The 19595-nt window shown below is 45.9% G+C and overlaps 1 protein-coding gene across 1 annotated transcript in view; it reads left to right on the forward strand.

Annotated features, from left to right (window-relative positions):
- The window catches only part of pkd1l2a (polycystic kidney disease 1 like 2a), a 190539-nt gene that overhangs the window by 135467 nt on the left and 35477 nt on the right, over window positions 1–19595 (forward strand). The window contains exons 28-33 of the mRNA XM_085992056.1: window positions 239–438; window positions 1907–2133; window positions 4745–4961; window positions 6693–6921; window positions 7631–7862; window positions 17445–17541. Coding sequence (XP_085848182.1) covers window positions 239–438; window positions 1907–2133; window positions 4745–4961; window positions 6693–6921; window positions 7631–7862; window positions 17445–17541 — 1202 coding nt within the window. The remainder of the gene's footprint in view (window positions 1–238; window positions 439–1906; window positions 2134–4744; window positions 4962–6692; window positions 6922–7630; window positions 7863–17444; window positions 17542–19595) is intronic.

Here is a 19595-nt window from a genome sequence, read left to right on the forward strand (position 1 = left end):
AATGCATCATTTATTACTGGATAATATAGTAAAATGGTTGTTTTTTAAATGCATTATTATTTCAGTTTAAGATGTGGTTATTATTTTTTTGACTGCCTTTTGACCCCTAGGTTTTCGTAAGCAGCAATGCTTTCTGAAACAGATTATCATCCACTTTAGGTTCTGCAATGTATTGTTCTTTCCGATTCACGCTTCCCTCACTAAAACTAAAGCAAACTCTTCTGTTGTAATCCAACAGTAATCTGTTCTTCATGAAGACCGCTAAGGATTTCCGCGACGGACACATTTGGTATTCGGTGTTAAACCGCCCACCGAGGAGTCCCTTCACAAGAGTGCAGCGTGTGTCATGCTGTTTTTCCTTGCTCCTCTGCACAATGCTGACTAGTATTATATTCTGGGGAGTGCCAAAGGATCCCGCCCAGCAAAAAATGGACCTGGGTAAAGTCAGTAATTCTTTGCATTGTACACTGTAATAAAAATGTTCATCTTTGAACAAAAATACTGTTAAATATTCAATCAGACCAATTAGGCCGCACTTGCAGTACTGTGCACAGTTCTGGTCTCCATAATATAAAAAGGACATAGAAACACTTGAGAAAGTGCAAAGAAGATGGTACTAGAACTGAGAGATTACAGCTATCGGGAAAGATTGATCAGGTAGAGGCTTTTTTCTTTAGAAAAGAGAAGACTTTGAGGTGACCTGATAGAGGTCTTTAAAGTTATGAATGGGTTGGACAGGGTAGATGTGGACAGAATATTTCCACTTGTGGGTGAATCCAAAACTAGGGGCCATAAATACCAAATAGTTACTAATAAACCCAATAGGGAGGAGTGGGCCTTTGGCGCAGCGGTAGCATCCCCGCTGCTGAGCCAGAAGGTGTAGGGTTTCAAACCCCGTTCCAGACAGTCCCGGCAAGTGGAGTCGGAGCTCCGGCTCTAAATTCTGGGTTGACATCCAGCGGGATACTTGCATCTGTGGGTGTGGGTGGCCCACCCCCTCGTATGGGTTGTGGGAGCCCGTAAAACCCTCCCGCCATAGGACTAACCACCCTAATGGCTGGTATGAAGATGGTTACGGTCACAGAAGGAGCGTTAACATGGCCAAAAATCCTTCCACCACTTCATACAGTTCCCCAAAGGGAACAGTGTGAAGACACGATAAGAGAGAGAACCCAATAGGGAAATAAGGAGAAATGTTATATTTAATTTGCCATCTGTCCACTCATTAGCATAAATGATCCACATCCTTTTGCTAATCCTCAACTGTTTTCTCAGATAAAGCAGCACTGTTTCCATAAAAAATGGCAAACTTTATCTTTGGGGTGGAAGAAAACCCAGAAGATCAAAGCGTCATTACGCTGTGATAAGATCATGTACAAATGATGCGATGATGCATTACTCTGTGATTTATGCCATTTTGTCATGTGCTTGTGAAAAAACATTTTTTTCATGAAAATTGTGGTACTTTAGGACTAAATAAATGGAATTTAAATGTAAATGCTTTGATAGTATTATTGAATACCAATAATAGATGCATAGTTCATGCTGTGGGCTATGAACAGCCATCTTGGTTCTGACAGTCAGCTTGCTGTCTCACTTTTGAATGAAGCTAGTCCTGTTGAACTGAGGATAGACTGATGACTAGAGTAAAATATCATCCCAGTTGTGTTGCAGTCACACAGAAAATGTTTTAGCCTGTTATTTGTTATATATTTTTTATTTTCCTTGAAGATATTCTATTGTTTTGCTAATACTGTCATTTGTTAGTGTCGACTCTTGTGGAAATCAGTTATCTTATATCCAAAAGAAATACCCTATTCATAAAGAGCACAGTGAAGCACTCTGTATGCAAACTTTTACTGGTTCTTTCATTCTCATGTGATCCAACATTTTTTCCCCCACACAGGTAAGATTGAATTTACCTGGCAGGAAGTGGTGATTGGTTTTGAGAGCTCACTGCTTATGTTCCCCGTCAATCTTCTCATCGTCCAGATTTTCAGGAACATCCGACCGAGATCAAAGGGAACGCAGGTGGAGAAGAAGCAGGGCAAACATGGCCGCATATCACCTTCTTTGCCAGCTCCTTCCCAAAGTCTACAAACTTGCTCCCTCACGCCTGAAGCTGTTATAAAGGTTGACAAAGTATCTGTAGTTCAACTTTTTCACATCAGGCTCATTGATGCCACCATTAATCATCAACCTTTCAATGAATAATGCTGTAATTTATATTTATATCACACCTTAATGCAAAGAACATCCCATGACATTTCACAGATAGATGTAAGGAAAATAGACACTGAGCCAGAAGGGAGAGGTTCAGAAAGAGACTGAAGGCTTGGCCATAGAGTCAGGTTTTGAGAAGCCTTCAAAATGGAATTGGATAAATACTTGAAGAAGAAAAAATTCAAAAGAGCCGATGTAGACTCGATGGGCCAAATGACCTCCTTTTGTGCTGTCCTATATTGTGATTCTATTGGGGGGGGATTTTAACCCCAAAAAATGGGTGGGTTGGTGTCGGGTGGAAGGTTAAAGTGTTTAAAAAAAAATCTGACTCCCGATCCCAACCCGCCTCCAGCCCGCCCACTTCTGGTTTTAATGGAGGTGGGACGGGGGGGGGGGGGGGGGGGGGGGGGAGCGGACAGCTAACCATCTCCCAGGAGGCGGGTCGTCCATTTTAAATATTATAATGAGGCTGGCATGCCTCAGATTTAACCACCATTTTGAATTTAACTATGTCAGGTTGGGTTACCCATGCCTCGAGGAACCCGCCAGCTAAAAGGAGGCGAGGACTGCTGGATCCAGGAGGTAAGTGCCTTTCCACTTATCTGCTGCATCCAGCGACCCTGCCTCACCCACCCACCACAATCGGACACCCACCCCTCCCGAGGCCACCGATTTTCCCCAGGCCTCCAATCCCCACCACGAGGCCTCTGATCCCCACCCCCCCAGGCCTCCAATCCCCACCACGAGGCCTCCGATCACCCCCCACCCCCCGCCACAGGCCTCTAATCCCCACCACGAGGCCTCCGATCACCCTCCCCCCCACCCCAGGCCTCCAATCCCCACCACGAGGCCTCCGATCCCCACCCCCCCAGGCCTCCAATCCCCACCACGAGGCCTCCGATCCCCACCCCCCCAGGCCTCCAATCCCCACCACGAGGCCTCCGATCACCCCCCACCCCCCGCCACAGGCCTCTAATCCCCACCACAAGGCCTCCGATCACCCTCCCCCCCACCCCAGGCCTCCAATCCCCATCACGAGGCCTCCGATCACCTCCCCCCACCCCCCGATGCTCCTCCGGCCGGCCCCTATCCTCTCCCCCACCCCCCCGATGTTCCTCCAGCTCCGATCCTCTGGCCCGCGACCACCCCCACCCAATCTCTCACTCTCTCCTCTCTGCGGCCTAGTGCCTCAGGCCTACCCGCCCACAGGGCCTCTAGGAAACCCATTCTCCCAGGTTTCCCAATGCTTTCTAGCACTCCCGCTCCCACCACCTCCAATTAAAATTCCAGCCTCTGATTCTATGATTTTTAATGGAGGAGAGGGAGGTGGAGAGTGAGAGAGATTTAGAGAAGGAATTACAGAGAATAGGATGCAGGCGGCTGAATGCTCTACAACCAATGGAAGGATGAAAGGAAAGGGGAAGCATGAAAGACCAGAGTCAGAGGAATGGCGTCATAACATATATCGTTAAACGGGTTTTAAAAACTAAATTGTCATTCAATCATGCAATTTATTCTAATTCTTAAGGGGGAAAATTGGGTTGCTTTGCACCTCCCATTAGCACCCCGGGGGGGCGGTGGCGTTAGAGGCGCAAAGCCCCATGCACCTGGACACGGCGCCGCAAATGCCTCCCGCGAAATTCAGCGGGAGGTTAGCGGCAACGGTAGACAAAAGCCCCCCATGGCGCTGCGCCTCCGGCGATGACTTCTTCGCGGCGCGCAGCACCCCAATCGTGCCCGGGCCACAAACTTCGGTCATGCCCCCTGACCTAGCGCCGGACGATATGTCCGACAGGGTCAGGGTAGCGTTTTTGCAGCCGCAGCGGCGGTAATTAAAGGGCAGATGCCGGGCGGCCATTTTTTTGGGGCCGCCTGCCAGCACCTGCCTCGTTCCCCCTCATGTAGGGTGCCGGCTGCGATCCGTCAGCCCGGCACACCTCTTGAGTGCTGGGCTGTTTTTCTGGCACCCCGCTCCCCGGTAGTCCAGAAGGGCCCCGGTGCGCTCTGCACTAGACCCCTCCCCTTTAATCAGGGGAGGGAAGCTTGTAATATCGTGGCGCTACATGCCGATGCATGTGGCGCTGTTGCACGTAGCGCTACGTGCAACAGCGCCATATGCATCGGCACGTAGCGCCGTGATATTGAATGGTAGAGTCCCAGGAAGGAGGTGGACCGCTTCCAGTAGCGCCCCGCCTCCTGCTTGGGGCACTACCACTCAATTTACGGTGCGGGGGCGCTAACATTTTCGGGGCGCTAAAAGTAGCACCCCAAAAGGGGCGCAACCCAATTTTTCCCCCTTAGTTTTTGGGGAATAAAACGAATTGAATTTTATTACTTTAAAAGCAAATGGATCAGTGGTTCATAAACTGGAAACATAAGCCATACTGTAATGCCATTAGCAATGTAAAATGAACTTGTTAAAATAGAAATAATAAAATGGAAATAATATGTTGTAGTGTCTTCAGAACACCTATCATTGTGGTAAAAGCACTACTTTTACTAACTTATATTGTACACTTAGGATATCCAGAGGATTGCTAACTCACTAACCAAAACACTGAAGAACCCGCTACCAACACTGGATAAGGATTTTAAAAAAACAACAGATATCAACAAACTTTTAGCATTAGTTGAAAATATAATCCGGGAACAAAATAAGGTCGACCGTGAATTTTACAATGAGAGTCATAAGAAAGCGGATACTCTTATTCTCAGCCTGGGATCAGTTGATTTACAAGGTGAGCTTGACGATCCGCAGTATCAAAGTGACTGAACGCTGAGAGCAGCATAAAGTTGAGGGAATTGGAGCTGTAATGTTTTTCAGTTAACACAATCACAAGGTAGAGACAGGTGAGGGAAACCACTCAGCTCACTTCAGCTCATCCATCCAGATTAAAGAAAAACCTGCATTCCCCTACTCCCACCTTGTTATTTAACTATCTCTTGAATGAATTGCAGGTTTTTGCCTACACCATAGGAACGGAATAGGCCATTCAGCCCCTCGAGCCTGTTCCGCAAAGGATTGGCCGCGCGACGACACCAAGATCATTCCAAGTGCTGATCATTTTTTGAAAGAAGTTCTCCCTGAAATCTGTCCTACATTTTCCTTTCACCAGTTTGAATCCGTTCCCTCTTGTTATAATACCCTGACATAACCTAAAGTAGTGCTCTGGATTAATCTTGTCTATACTGTTTAGAATCTTGTATACTTTTATAAGGTCCCCTCTCAGTCACTCCTTTCATGACTAAAGAGCCCCAGTTTCCCCAGTCTTTCCTTGTATCATCATTCTTTTACACTAGAGATTAATCTCATTGTCAAAATAGCAACCAGCCCTACACTGATGGATTTTCAAAACCCTTGCCTAAAGTTTCCTCCAGGCAGTGTTTTGCAGCGGCTTTACACAATTTACATGTGGCACAATACAGTCATTGGGATGAAGTAAATAAGTTATTTGCCATTGGTTTTTTTCATCTCTTGGGAATGTATGTTATCAGAAATAGCGATAACCTCCATCAGCCAACAATTTTTTAAGAAGGAAAGCAATAAAGAACAGGCATTTATATAGCGCCTTTCACGTCCTCAGGATATCTCAAAGCAATTTGCAAAAAATGAATCAGTTTTGAAGCATCGTCACTGTGTTACATGTGAAAACACAGCAATCAATTTGCAAACAGCAAGGTCCCACAAACAGCAATGAGATAAATGACCAGTTAATCTGTTTTTGGAGAAGTTGGTTGGGGCATCAAAGTTGGCCAGGTCACTGAGAGAACTTCCCTGCTTTTCTTCACATTGTTCAATGGGATCTTTTACATCCACCTAAATGGGCAGACATCTCATCCGAAAGACGGCACTTCCAACAAGGCAAATCTTCCTCAGTACTGCACTGAAGTGTCAGCCTACATTATCTGCTCAAGTCCTGGAGTGGTGTTGGAACCCACAACCTTCTGACTCAGATGAGAGGGCTGCTATTGAGCCAAGCTGACACCATTTTAAAATGGTTCTCAACTTGTGGACAGCGTTCTAACTGGGACATGACTTCAAATTGTGGAGGGGATGGTAAAAATTATATTGTCTAGTCAAATTTCACTGCTGGGTCAGACATTCCTTCCCATTGACATTATTCATTCCTATTGTTGCTAAGACAGTAAATGCCACTGGCAGAATATGTTACTCAGAAACTAGTTCCCACAAGCTTTGAGTTTCAAGCAGTTTGTTTTTAATCTTGCCCGCTCACTGGCAGACCTCACCATTAGGGAACCAGTCAGGATTGATACCTATCACATTACAAATATTACAACAACCTGGATCTAACTACACTGAAATGACTTCATTCCAAGTGCCTGGACGCAATGCAAACCATGCCAGTTAAACTACTGGCAGCCTTTTTCTAGAGAGTGATCTATGGTAAAATAGACTACATTCACTTTCCTTTCACCCGTAGTTACTAATTCTCTCTTGTTGCTTTCAGAACACACCACAGGCTCTGACTCTGAGAAGGGTGTGATTGACAAACAGAGGCGCAGTGATTATAATCGCTATCTGTACCTGCAGCTCCAGCATGTGGAGAACGAGCTGGACTTTCTGGGCTCGAGCAAGTTCCAGAATCCACAGAGCTACACTCAAGCTGTCCACCAGGTGCAACACATGAAGGACCTTCTAGAAAATGCTATCCTCTGCTACAGTTCTGTTTCAGAAAGGTAAGAACTTCTCGTGTATCCCCCAGAAAAGGACAGTGCAGTAACTCTTTAATAATGTATTGTAATGTTAGTACTTTTGTGAGATTACCCCCAGGTGAGACTTGGACCCATATCCATCTATGCAGGATTGTTAATTATAATAAATCTTTGAAGGTGACTGTGGGAGACAGAGGGAGTAACCTGTTAAATCAAGATCAATCAAGGGCAATTAGGGATGGGCAATAAATGATGGCCTTGCCAGCGATGCCCACATCCCAGAAACAATTTTTTTTTAACTTCCACAGGGAGCACATTGAAGTTCCAAGCCACGCTATCCCAAACAACGCACAGTGCTTTCCACAGATCTTACTGTACTGCGGTTTGACTCATGATTTTGCCACTTTGACAACCAACAAGTAAAGGCTAAACATGTGACTCTAGGAAGGGAAACCTTGGCGGGTGAATTGTCTCAAGGTGCTCCCACACTCCCTTTGGCAGCTAATTCCAGAGCAGCACTTGTCAAATCTATTCTGTCTGGGAGGCCTTAAGAAGGGAAAGGGAAAAACCTGAATATATTTTTTAAAACCTTTTTTTACAATATAAAATTTTCCTTTAACATTCTCAGAGTAGAATGTGCAGGAACGCCACTGGAAAGATTATAGTGGCCCTAGCTTTAGAGGCTGTCTAAATATCTGCATCGCGCTATAACTTCTGATTGCTTCTTCTGCAGGTTCTCTCCTACGCCTAGTCTTTCTGGAGACAGCAAAAAGGGACATAGTTCCAAAGGGCTACCCTGGTGGTTTGTCTTCATTGGATGGGTTTTGGTTGCAGCCACCAGTGGTGTATCTGCCTTCTTTACCATGCTCTATGGACTACACTATGGCAAAGACAATTCTATCAAATGGCTCATCTCCATGGCAATCTCTTTCTTTGAAAGTGTTCTGATTACACAACCTTTAAAGGTAATGTAGGGTCACTGCTAAAGGTGCGTACTTGAATCTAGTTGCATCATAAAATATAATGATAGTGAAGTAACACCTGTAGCCAGGGACCTTTATGAAGAGGTAGACAGCAGCTGTCTGTTTCTTTAAACCAGCTTTAATTCAGTCTACTTTCACTGGAAATATTTCTTAATGTTTTGATAGCCAAACGTCAGTGTTATTCTCTAAACAATCATTTTTCTAAGTATCTGGCTGAGTTACCAAGGTTAGGGTAAATTACTGGGCATAATTTGCAGGTACATTTGCTTTCCTTTGTATTAATGATTATCGAGGGCCAACTATTCATGAATCTCCAGGATTGCTCTGTATTTCCACAACTTCCTCCCACCCCACAAAAGAAAGTTCACTAATATATATGTGCAAAAATAAAATATTTGAGCGAAATAGTGGAATTCATTGTTAGTTTTAGCGAAAAAGTTGCTGAGTTACCCGCATTGCATGCTTTTACTCACACTGACTCACTAAAATTTTCGATGCGAAGAATTGCAGCCCCAAATTTGTTTCTCATTCTAATTGCTGCACAAATATGCATTGAATATGCATTCAACCAGTCATCTGAAAAGCAGCAGTGGATAGAATTAAATATCTGTCTGGGTATCCTTGTAAAAGCTTTAGTTCAAAGCTGTATTTATAGAAAATCTGTGTAAAATTACCAAAATAAGTATTTGATGCAGACAGTTATTGTCAAATTATTTTGATATGGTAAATAAGGAAAACCAGAGGGTAATTTTCAACTTCAGTGGGGACACAAAACTGGTCACAGTGGTTTGGCCGCCGATTATACACCCACACATTGAAGTCAATGGACATGAAAATAAGGTGGGGTGTATAACAGGTGACCGATCCACTGCCGCCAGTTTTCTGCTCCTACCAAACTTGCAAATTACCCCCATTATTTCCACTAGTCGGTGAAAGAAAGAAATCCTTTCTATAGCGCCTTTCACAACCTCAGGACATCCCAAAGCACTTTACAGCCAATGAAGTACCTTTGAAGTGTAGTCACTGTTGTAATGTAGGGGGCATAAATTGAAGATTATCGGCAAAAGAACAAGGGCAGAGGTCAGGAGATTTATTTAATTGCTAGGACACGGAATTGCCAGAAACAATGGTGGAAGTGGAATCCATAATAGCTTTTTAAAGGGAATTATGTAAATATTTGCAAAAGTACAATAAAGTGGATGGGGAATGGGACTATGTGGATTGCTCTTTCAGAGAGCTGGCAAAGGCGCAATGGGCTGCGGGGTCTTTTGTGCTGTAAAATCTCTATGATTCTATAAATGACTTTTGTGAGGTAAAAGATTACATTCACTTTTTAACACATTCCTACCTGGAAAAAGTAGAAGAATAACTCACATTAACCAGCCATCTTTTGTGTATTTTATCAAAATCTCATGTCAGCATCTTTCAGATAGTGACCAAAATAATTAATTTTGTTTGTGAATTGCACAAACAAAATCATCTTTCAGAAATAAAGAATTCAGATTTTTTTTTAAATCTTACCTAATGAATGAAACAAGTCAAACATATTGAATAGCATTCCCAGAACAAAAAATTAACTTTTGGTCCAGGAGAAAAGGCACAATATAGTCTCTTCAAATGTCCAAAGCTAGTGGCTCTATGAGGTCATCAGACAAGATGACTTCTATTAAGCATATAAGGAAATATGTAATGGGGTATGGTAGCATAGTGGTTATGTTACTGGATTAATAATCTTGGGCTAATGATCCAAGGATGTGAGTTCAAGTTCCACCATAGCAGCTGGGGAATTTAAATTCAGTTAATTAATTAAATTAAGAGCTAAAGCATACTGGATAAGACAGCTGTCAGACATTGGTTAGACCCTAAACAGTGCAGTCTGTACACTGCAGTAAGATGATGCACTGCTTTGTCTCAACTTCAGGACAAGATTAAAACAATGTTGTATCTTGGGAACGGTAACATAGTGGTTATGTTACTGGACTAGTAATCCAGAGGCCTGGACAAATGAGATATGTAGTTCAAATCCTGCAATGGTAGCTGGGGAATTTAAATTCAGTTAATTAAATAAATCAGGAATAAAAAGCTAGTATCAGTCATTGTGACCATGAAACTATTGGATTGTCATAAAAAAACATCTAGTTCACTAATGTCCTTTAGGGAAGGAAATCTGCCATCCTTACCTGGCCTATATGTGACTCCAGACCCACGGCAATGTTGTTGACTCTTAACAGCCTTCTGGGGTTCAAGAAGGCAGCTTTCAAAGAGCAATTAGTGATGGGCAATAAATGCCAGTAACACCTACATCCAATTAATGAATATAAAAAGACCATAAAAGCCTGTTGTATAACTCACTGTGTGGCAGGGACTCTACCAAACCATTTAATCTAGGTAGGGCCACAACTAAACTTTACAAAGGGTAAATCGTGTTTGACTAATCTGCTGGAATTTTTTGAGGAAGTAACTGGTAAAATAGATGGGGGAGAGCCAGTGGATGTGGTGTACCTTGACTTCCAGAAAGCCTTCGATAAGGTTCCACACAAAAGATTGTCATGCAAAATTAAGGCTCATGGGATTGGGGGCAAAGTATTAACGTGGATAGAGAACTGGCTGGCGGATAGAAAACAGAGAGTTGGAATAAACGGCTCGTTTTCGGAGTGGCAGGCAGTGACCAGCGGGGTGCCGCAAGGATCTGTCCTGGGACCCCAGCTGTTCACAATATATATAAATGATCTGGATCAGGGAATTGGATGCAATATTTCCAAATTCGCTGACGACACTAAACTAGGAGGAGGGGTGGGCTCTGATGAGGATGTCAGGAGGCTACAGTGCGATTTGGACAGGTTGGGGGAATGGGCGGATACGTGGCAGATGCACTATAATGTGGATAAATGCGAGGTTATCCACTTTGGGGGTAAAAACAGGAGGGTAGATTATTATCTAAATGGCAATAGATTGGGAGATGGGGAAGTGCAGAGGGACCTGGGTGTTCTTGTGCACCAGTCACTGAAGGAGAGCATGCAGGTGCAACAGGCGATTAAGAAGGCAAATGGTATGTTGGCCTTCATATCAAGGGGGTTCGAGTATAGGAATAGGGATACCTTACTACAGCTGTACAAGGTGCTGGTGAGACCGCATCTGGAGTATTGTGTACAGTTTTGGTCGCCCCATCTGCGGAAGGATGTTCTTGCCATGGAAAGAGTGCAACGGCGATTCACCAGGCTGATACCTGGAATGGCGGGAATGACCTACGAAGAGAGATTAAATAGTTTGGGCTTGTACTCACTGGAGTTTAGAAGATTGAGAGGGGATCTCATCGAAACATATAAAATTATGGCAGGCCTGGACAGGCTGAATTCAGAGAGAATGTTTCCAATGGCCAGGGAGCACAGAACCAGGGGCCACAGTCTAAAAATAGCGGGCAAATCATTTAAAACAGAGATGAGGAAGAATTTCTTCACTCAAAGAGTGGTGAGCCTGTGGAATTCCCTGCCACAGAGGGCTGTGAAGGCTAATTCAATAAATATTTTCAAGAGAGAATTGGATATATTTCTGAAGGCTAAGGGGATTAAGGGTTACGGAGAAAAGGCGGGGACGGGGTACTGAACTGGTAAGATCAGCTATGATCTCAGACGAGGATCAGCCATGATCTCATTGAATGGCGGAGCAGGCTCGAAGGGCCGAATGGCCTACTCCTGTTCCTATCTCTATGTTAACTCAGCTCATTAGGATTTCTTTAAATACGTGTTTCACAAAGTCACAGCAGCTTAAAAAGATTTAGCTGAGGCACGGTTTGATTTGTGCCAGAGCTTTGGCTCTGTGAGTTGAATGATTGAGGCTCAAATTCAATGGGCTTGAGTCAGTTTGGATCGAAAGAATTCAACATCCAAATTGAACTCGCTTAACCCCATATTAAATAATGAGGTAGCTATATAAATGTATGAAGAAAGCCTAATTACTATTGAAATACTACCACTGTACAGCCTTCTATGAAAACATTTCCCAACAGGTTCACCTTGCTAAGAGAAATTGGTAAAACATGAAGTTTTTTAATACTTTTTAAACTTAATTTTTGAATATTTAAGAAAGATTTACCAATTCTAAGAAATGTAGAACACAGTAAAATTGTGAACACATTGACTGGAATTTTTTGGGGTCCGTGCGGGCGCGATTGGAGCTGGGTCTGGGAAATTTGAAATATCTTGGTGCGGGTTGGGTACCCGCCGCCATCCCCCCTCCCCCACCCCACGAGCCTTTCCCTCGGGTGCGTTTGCCAGCATGGCAAAGGAGGCCAAGATAATTTAGATCATTATATCAGCAAAGTGATGGAAGGTGTCGTCGACAGTGCTATCAAGCGGCACTTACTCAGCAATAACCTGCGAACTGACACCCAGTTTGGGTTCCGCCAGGGCCACTCAGCTCCTAACCTCATTACAGCCTTGGTCCAAACATGGACAAAAGAGCTGAACTCAAGAGGTGAGGTGAGAGTGACTGCCCTTGACATCAAGGCAGCATTTGATCGAGTGTGGCATCAAGGAGCCCTAGCAAAACTGAAGTCAATGGGAATCAAGGGGAAAACTCTCCATTGGTTGGAATCATACCTAGCACAAAGGAAGTTGGCTGTGGTTGTTGGAGGTCATTCATCTCAATCACATGACATCACTGCAGGAGTTCCTCAGGGCAGTGTCCTAGGCCCAACCATCTTCAGCTGTTTCATCAATGACCTTCCCTCCATCATAAGGTCAGAAGTGGGGATGTTCGCTGATGATTGCACACTGTTCAGCACCATTCGAGACTCGTCAGATACTGACGTAGCCCGTGTCCATATGCAGCAAGACCTGGACAACATTCAGACTTGGGCTAACAAGTGGCAAGTAACATTCACACCACACAAGTGCCAGGCAATGACCATCTCCAACAAGCGAGACTCTAACCATCTCTCCTTGACATTCAATGGCATTGCCATCACTGAATCCCCCACTATCAACATCCTGGGGGTTACCATTGATCAGAAACTGAACTGGACCAGCCATATAAATACTGTGGCTACAAGAGCAGGTCAGAGGCTGGGAATTCTGCAGCGAGTGTCTCACCTCCTGACTCCCCAAAGCCTTTCCACCATCTACAAGGCACAAGTCAGGAGTGTGATGGAATACTCTCCACTTGCCTGGATGAGTGCAGCTCCAACAACACTCAAGAAGCTCGACACCATTCAGGATAAAGCAGCCCGCTTGATTGGCACTCCATCCACCACCTTCAACATTCACTCCCTCCACCACCGGCGCACTGTGGCTGCAGTGTGTACCATCTACAAGATGCACTGCAGCAACTCGCCAAAGCTCCTTCAACAGCACCTTCCAAACCCGTGACCTCTACCACTTAGAAGGACAAGGGCAGCAGACGCATGGGAACATCACCACCTACAAGTTCCCCTCCAAGCCACACACCATCCTGACTTGGATCTGTATCGCCGTTCCTTCACTGTCACTGGGCCAAAATCCTGGAACTCCCTTCCTAACAGCATTGTGGGTGTACCTACACCATATGGACTGTAACGGTTCAAGAAGGCGGCTCACCACTATCTTCTCAAGGGCAATTAGGGATGGGCACTAAATGCAGGCCTAGCCAGCCAGCGATGCCCACATCCCATCAATGAATAAAAAAATTAATTAAAAAAATTATTAGGTACTTGTCAGACCCTTAAACCTCTTTGTAATGCTCCCTTTCAAATTTCCCTGGATGACCACGGGAATCACGCAGCTCAGGAACCACGTCTGTCAGCCTGAGGCAGAAGTTGAGTTGCCATTGATCCAGCTCATTTGTGCACAGCATGAAAAGTACAATAAAGGAAACCCACCTGACACCTGGTCACTTTCCTAAGGCAGATGCTGTTGCTGAGTGCATTGTCTGCACAGATTTCACTTTCTAGAGGTTGCACGTCTTCAGCAAAGTCGGGATCCACTGTCACCTCATTGGTAGAACCTATCACACCATTGACAGGTTGCTTCTGTCATCTCTACTTGACCTGCCATCTATTACATAAGCATGGGTGCCGTTTATACTGTCTCAACTTGCTCCTCAGAATTGGACCACGATGAGCCCCAACACCAGCAGCACCAGGCGCACCAGCAGCACCAACAACAACACCACCAACCTTCTCCTCAACCACCTGATGCTGCACAGGACAGAGGGCATCAGCGTAGGGCTGCACCGCACTGGAGGCGATACCCCCAACACAGGTTATACAGGCAGAGGATGAGCTTCCTCAACATGACGGGGCAGCAGTGCCAAAGGAGGCTTAGGCTATCGCACCAGGTCATCGCAGACATTTGCATATTGCTGGAGCAAGACCTGCAGCCAAGAGGAGCGGGTGGACACACCTTACCAGTGACTGTCAATGTCACCAGTGCCCTCAACATCTTCGCCACTGATGAAGCCACTGTTACTGAGTGGGCGCTGGCCTTTGCTGCTCTGGCTGGCTTCCCACAGGTGCGTGGTGTCATCGACTGCACACATGTGGCCATCAGGGCATCCCATCATCACCCAGGATTCTTTGTCAACTGCAAGGGCTTCCACTCCCTCATCTGCAACCATAGTAAGACCATGTGTGCGCCAAATTCCCTGGCAGCAGCCATGACTGTTCTGCTGCATCCTGCACAACATAGCGCAGCAGCAAGGATTAGCGCTGCATGAGAAGCAAGGCTCTGAGCACACAGCCTCTTCAGAGGTGGAGGAGCAGGAGGAGCATCAGCTGGAAGATGAGGAGGAGGAGGAGCAGGAGGAACCTGCGGTCCAGATCCCACCAGCACCCGAGCACATTGCTGCCCGGGAGGCCAGGGATGGCCTCGTCATGGCCAGATTTACTTAACTTCAAGCATTACACCCATATGGCTGTCACGTGCTGCACCAAGTTCGCACCACCCAACAACAACACCATGAAGCATCTCTACAATGACCAAGCCATTCCTTTCACACTGACCACTGAGGTAAAGTTATGTCTCACCATTCACTCCAACTCACTAAGCCACTTCCAAAGTTGCACAAAAATTTGTCCATGATTGGAAAGTGGTGAAAATAAATATTTTTATCTGTGATATCACAGTAACAGAAACTTTACACAAACATTTATTAAAACACCCAAGTGGCTACCTCCTGCATCTACTTGTGTTTCACCTTTCTCTTACGCGTGCTTCTACGAGGTGCTACCCCTGTGGCTTCAGCAGAGTTAGAGGCAGCCTGCTAGCAAGGAGCTGGAGAGCACCTTCCTGCACAGCAGTGGGGCCATCAGGACCCATGTCTACGTTGACACCCCTCTTAGACAGGATGTCTATGAGCATCTGCCATCTATTCTCCATAGATAGCCATCTATTCTCCATAGAGACCATGTGCTCCTGTGAGTGGCGCATTAGTTGCTCCATGCAGGTAGCCATCCTACCCATGAAAGAGCCTACAGTCGCCATCACCTGCGAGACGGTGATGCTCAGTTGGAGGTGGACTCCTTCATTCTCTGAACATTTGCAGACATCGCAGTCACAAAACCTGGCAAAGCCTCCTGCACTTCTTGCTGCACCTCCAGGATCTCCCTCTTTCTGGATGCCCCGGAGGCTCAGCATCAGCTAAGCAAAGCTGGGAGTGTCCTGTGCCCTCTGGCGATGAGTCTCCACTGCTGTCCCTGTCTCCACCATCTGCTCTTCCTCACTTGTGACTTGTGAGACACCAGGTGACAACACTACTCTATCTCGCGTGGGACCCACCGAGGTGTGCATATCTGTGCTGGTGCTGGGTGCGCTTATGTCTGGTGACGGTACGCCCTCAGAGGCTGGAGGCTCCTCTTCCTCCTGGACAGTGGGGTGGGGGGGAGGAGCTCTTGATGGACCTGTGGGAGAGTAAAGAGATGAGTTAGATATGTTATATCAAGAATGGGTACAGGTACCATTATGCACATAATGAACATTCACTGGCTGCTGACATCAGTCCCCATAGGAGTGACTGCTGTATGCCTTGTGGTTGTATGAGATGTAATTCTGTCACCAGGTTGCTGAGGTGTCCCCCTCTCTCCGTCTCCCACCTCCAGCTGCTCTGCGACTCCTGACACTGCCAAGGCAACCTCCTCTGCTGCTGTTAAGGTGGCCAATGATGGAGGGCCACCTCCGGTTCTCTGCCTCTCCCTATTGTTGTGGGCTCTCTTCTTCTGCAAGGCAGGAAAGAAGAGAAGGTTGAGTGAGAGTGAGGGAATGAGCGTAAGGAATGGATGGGGTACATGTTTAGAGGGTGACTACGATGGAGTGGGGTGGCAATGCCAAGTGGCCTCCTTGAGTGTTGTTAGTTGGTATGATTGCATTAGGATGAGGGTGAGTGTGAAGGGTGGTTAGTCAAATGGAGATGGGATAATGTCGATAGAGAGAGAGGGATGGGTGGATGTGCAAGGTATGTTGGTGTGAGTAATGATGTGCAGGAGCAGGCTTAGGAAGGCAGAGTGATGGGGATGTGATGAGAGGCACAGCAGGATGAAGTTGAGTGTGGCTTTGCACTCGCCTTACCTGATCTAATGAGATAATTGAAATGTTTCTGGCACTGCACCCAGGTCCTCCTCACAACATCCCTGCTGTTGACCTCCTCTTCTATTTGGAGCTAGGCTCCTTTGGTCTGCCGGGGAGGTCTCTTCCGCCCATCGGAAGGGAAGAGGACCTCCCTGCATGCTCTCACCCACTCCACAAGCATATGGAGGGCGTCATCTGAGAATCTGGGTGCAGCCCTCTGTCTCTGTGCTGTCATGTTTGCTGGTCTTTCTAACTCTCCAATGGTCCAGTGTGCTGCCTGCACACTCCTAGATGAACCTTCAAATGCAATGTGGCCATTAAATATCCCGGCTGAAAACACGTCATCGATGATGTCATCAGACCCGCACCATTTAATAGGGCCGGGTAACGCGCAGGGCTGCCTTAATAGGCGCCATTAAGGGAAAGTCGATCTCTGGAGCAGGATGAAATAAGAATAGGGTTGCGACCTACCACGGTGACCGCCCGCTCCCAACCAGCCCAGGTAAAGAAAATTCTGGCCATTGCAATACTTAATCAAAGCAAAAAGTTGAATTTGTAGCTGGAAATAAACAGTAGACAAGAATAAACATGATTCATGTATCACGGTGGCATAGTGGTTAGCACTGTTGCCTCACAGCGCCAGGGACCCAGGTTCAAATCTGGCCTCGGGTGACTGTCTGTGTGGAGTTTGCACATTCTCCCCGTGTTTGCGTGGGTTTTCTCCGGGTGCTCCGGTTTCCTCCCACAGTCCAAAGATGTGCGGGTTAGGTTGATTGGCCATGATAAAAATTGGCCCTTAGTGTTAGGGGGGATTAAATACGTGGGGTTACGGGGTTACGGGGATAGGGCTTGGGTGGGATGGTTGTCGGTGTAGGGACCGGGTGCTAGGGTTTGGATGATCAGCCATGATCTCGTTGAATGGCGGAGCAGGCTCGAAAGGGCCGAATGGCCTGCTCCTATCTTCTATGTTTCTATGTATACTTATGAATGATATTTTTTCTGTGAATCTTTTTATTTCCCTTTTCAGGTGTTGGGTTTTGCTGCTTTCTTTGCTCTGGTTTTGAAGAAAGTAGAACAGGAAGATGATGGGGAAAGCCCAATTGACAGCTCATTATCTACTGCAGGTGACTTCTCCAATCTAAATGTGTTGCTCGGTCCTTTTCTCTTTCCCTTTTAACTCTTGCCTATGACCATTGACACTAAAGAGCCGATTGTACCAGGCTACACTTCCAACATGGAGATCAAGAGCTGAATTTTCCGGGGTGGTAGCAGGCGCGATCGGTGGCAGGTCGGGTGGGAAAGTTGTTTTTTTTGACAGCGGGTCAGGAACCCGCTGTCAACTCGCTCCCACGCGCCTTTCCCACAGGCGCATCTGTCAGCATGGAGCTGACCTGACCTGCAACGGCAGGGGACCCAATTTTTCCCCCTACTTTTTAAATTTCCCTGCATGGCCATGGGATTCACACAGCTCGGAAACCATGGGGTCGATTTTCCTGGAGCCGTCAGGCGGGGTTTCAGGCGTGTGGGGGGGGGGGGGAAATCCCGAATTTGGGGGTCCCGACACCATCCCGCCCAAAACCCCACCCCACGCAAGTTTCAGGGGCGGCGGGTACGCACCCCGCACTGGGACCCGCCGACCCCAGGCGGGAAGGGATTAGTGCCAATTAATTGCCTGTTAACAGGTAGTTAACAGGCAGTTTTTAGCCTAATCCCTAATTTGAGGGGTATCGTGTGGGATTCCCGACAGCTCCAAACCATGCCAGGTTAGAGCAGGCGGGCCGTCGGGTTGAAGGACTGGGAGGGGTTGGGATGTTAGTGCTCAGGTGAGTGATGGGTGCATGAGTGCAAAGGTAAGTGTGTTTGGTGTGTCTAAAGTGTGTAAAGAACTTTTACTTACCTGTACTTACCTTAACAGCCTTTCTTCCTGTAGCCGTTGGGAGCCCATCACTCAGCCGGCACTTAAAGCTGAACGGCTGTGATCTGTGAAAAGTGACAGCCTTCAGCTTTGAGTGCTGCTGAGAATTCTAACTGAGTCTGTGCAGAAGGACTCATGTTAGAACTCAGACTGTCAGTGTTTCACAGCTTCAAACAGCTGTGAAACACTGATATTTCATCTGTCAAGAACTCTTGACAGATGAAATTGCAATCTGTGACGTCACCTGTTGCCGGGTGGCCCTTAATTGGCCTGCTGAGCCCGCTGGGCAGGCTCAACAAGGTCAATCAAGGGAAAATCGCGCGGATTGGCCGGACGTCGAAGTAGGCGGGTCTAAAACCCGAAAGTTGTAGTCCCACCTTCTTCCCGACAGCATCAGGAAAATCGACCCCCATGTCTGTCAACCTGAGGAGTGAGTTCCGTGGCCATTGCTCCAGTTGATTACTTGACAGCATGGAAAACAAACCAAAATAAAAACATGTTGATGAAATGAGCTATCAGATTGATGGAGATTCTGCTCTAATTGAAAAGCTACAGGTAAATGTTTTTTCACTGGCCATTCTCGGCTGTTGCCTTCCAACTGAACAGTAATTGCAGTGAATTGATCTGCACTATAAAAAATGACATATACTATTTAATTAAATTTTTGTGTTGTTTCTGGTCAGGTTTTTCTCACAGTATACTGTAATTGTCCAATTACACATTAAATCAAGTCATCAGCAATTTCATTCTCATCACTCATTTCACTGGTTCAATTTGCTTTCAGTCCCTGAATATGATTAATTTAATTTTTCAGTCTGAGTCTTCAGGGTGAATTTCTGCGGAGGTTCTCTCACTTGTCCATTGTTAACTTCAATGGAAGAGCTGCAGAAATCCCCAAAACACATTGTAAGCACCACTTATACTGTTTGTCAGGGATTCCGCAGCTCTTCCGCTGAACTTACATAAGATTGTAAATCCACCCCTTTAAAATTACATTTAAAATCTGCTTAATTTTATGTATTACCTATACACACACATCTTTTATTTGTACCAGTCACTGATATAAAAGTCTATAGCACCAATAACTTCCCAATTAATGTACTTTTTAAATTATGTTCTTGATCGTATTTGTAGGTGGAGTCATATTACTTAATGATAATTTTATTTAAATATTTCTTTGCCACTCATATATAACTTTTATTATACGATTATACAGTAAAGAGTCAACACCCACTATGTTAGATTGAACTTAAAATTTAATGT

This window comes from Somniosus microcephalus, chromosome 6, assembly GCF_052327205.1.
Source record: "Somniosus microcephalus isolate GS21.2 chromosome 6, FLI_Smic_1.0, whole genome shotgun sequence".
Lineage (NCBI taxonomy): Eukaryota > Metazoa > Chordata > Chondrichthyes > Squaliformes > Somniosidae > Somniosus > Somniosus microcephalus.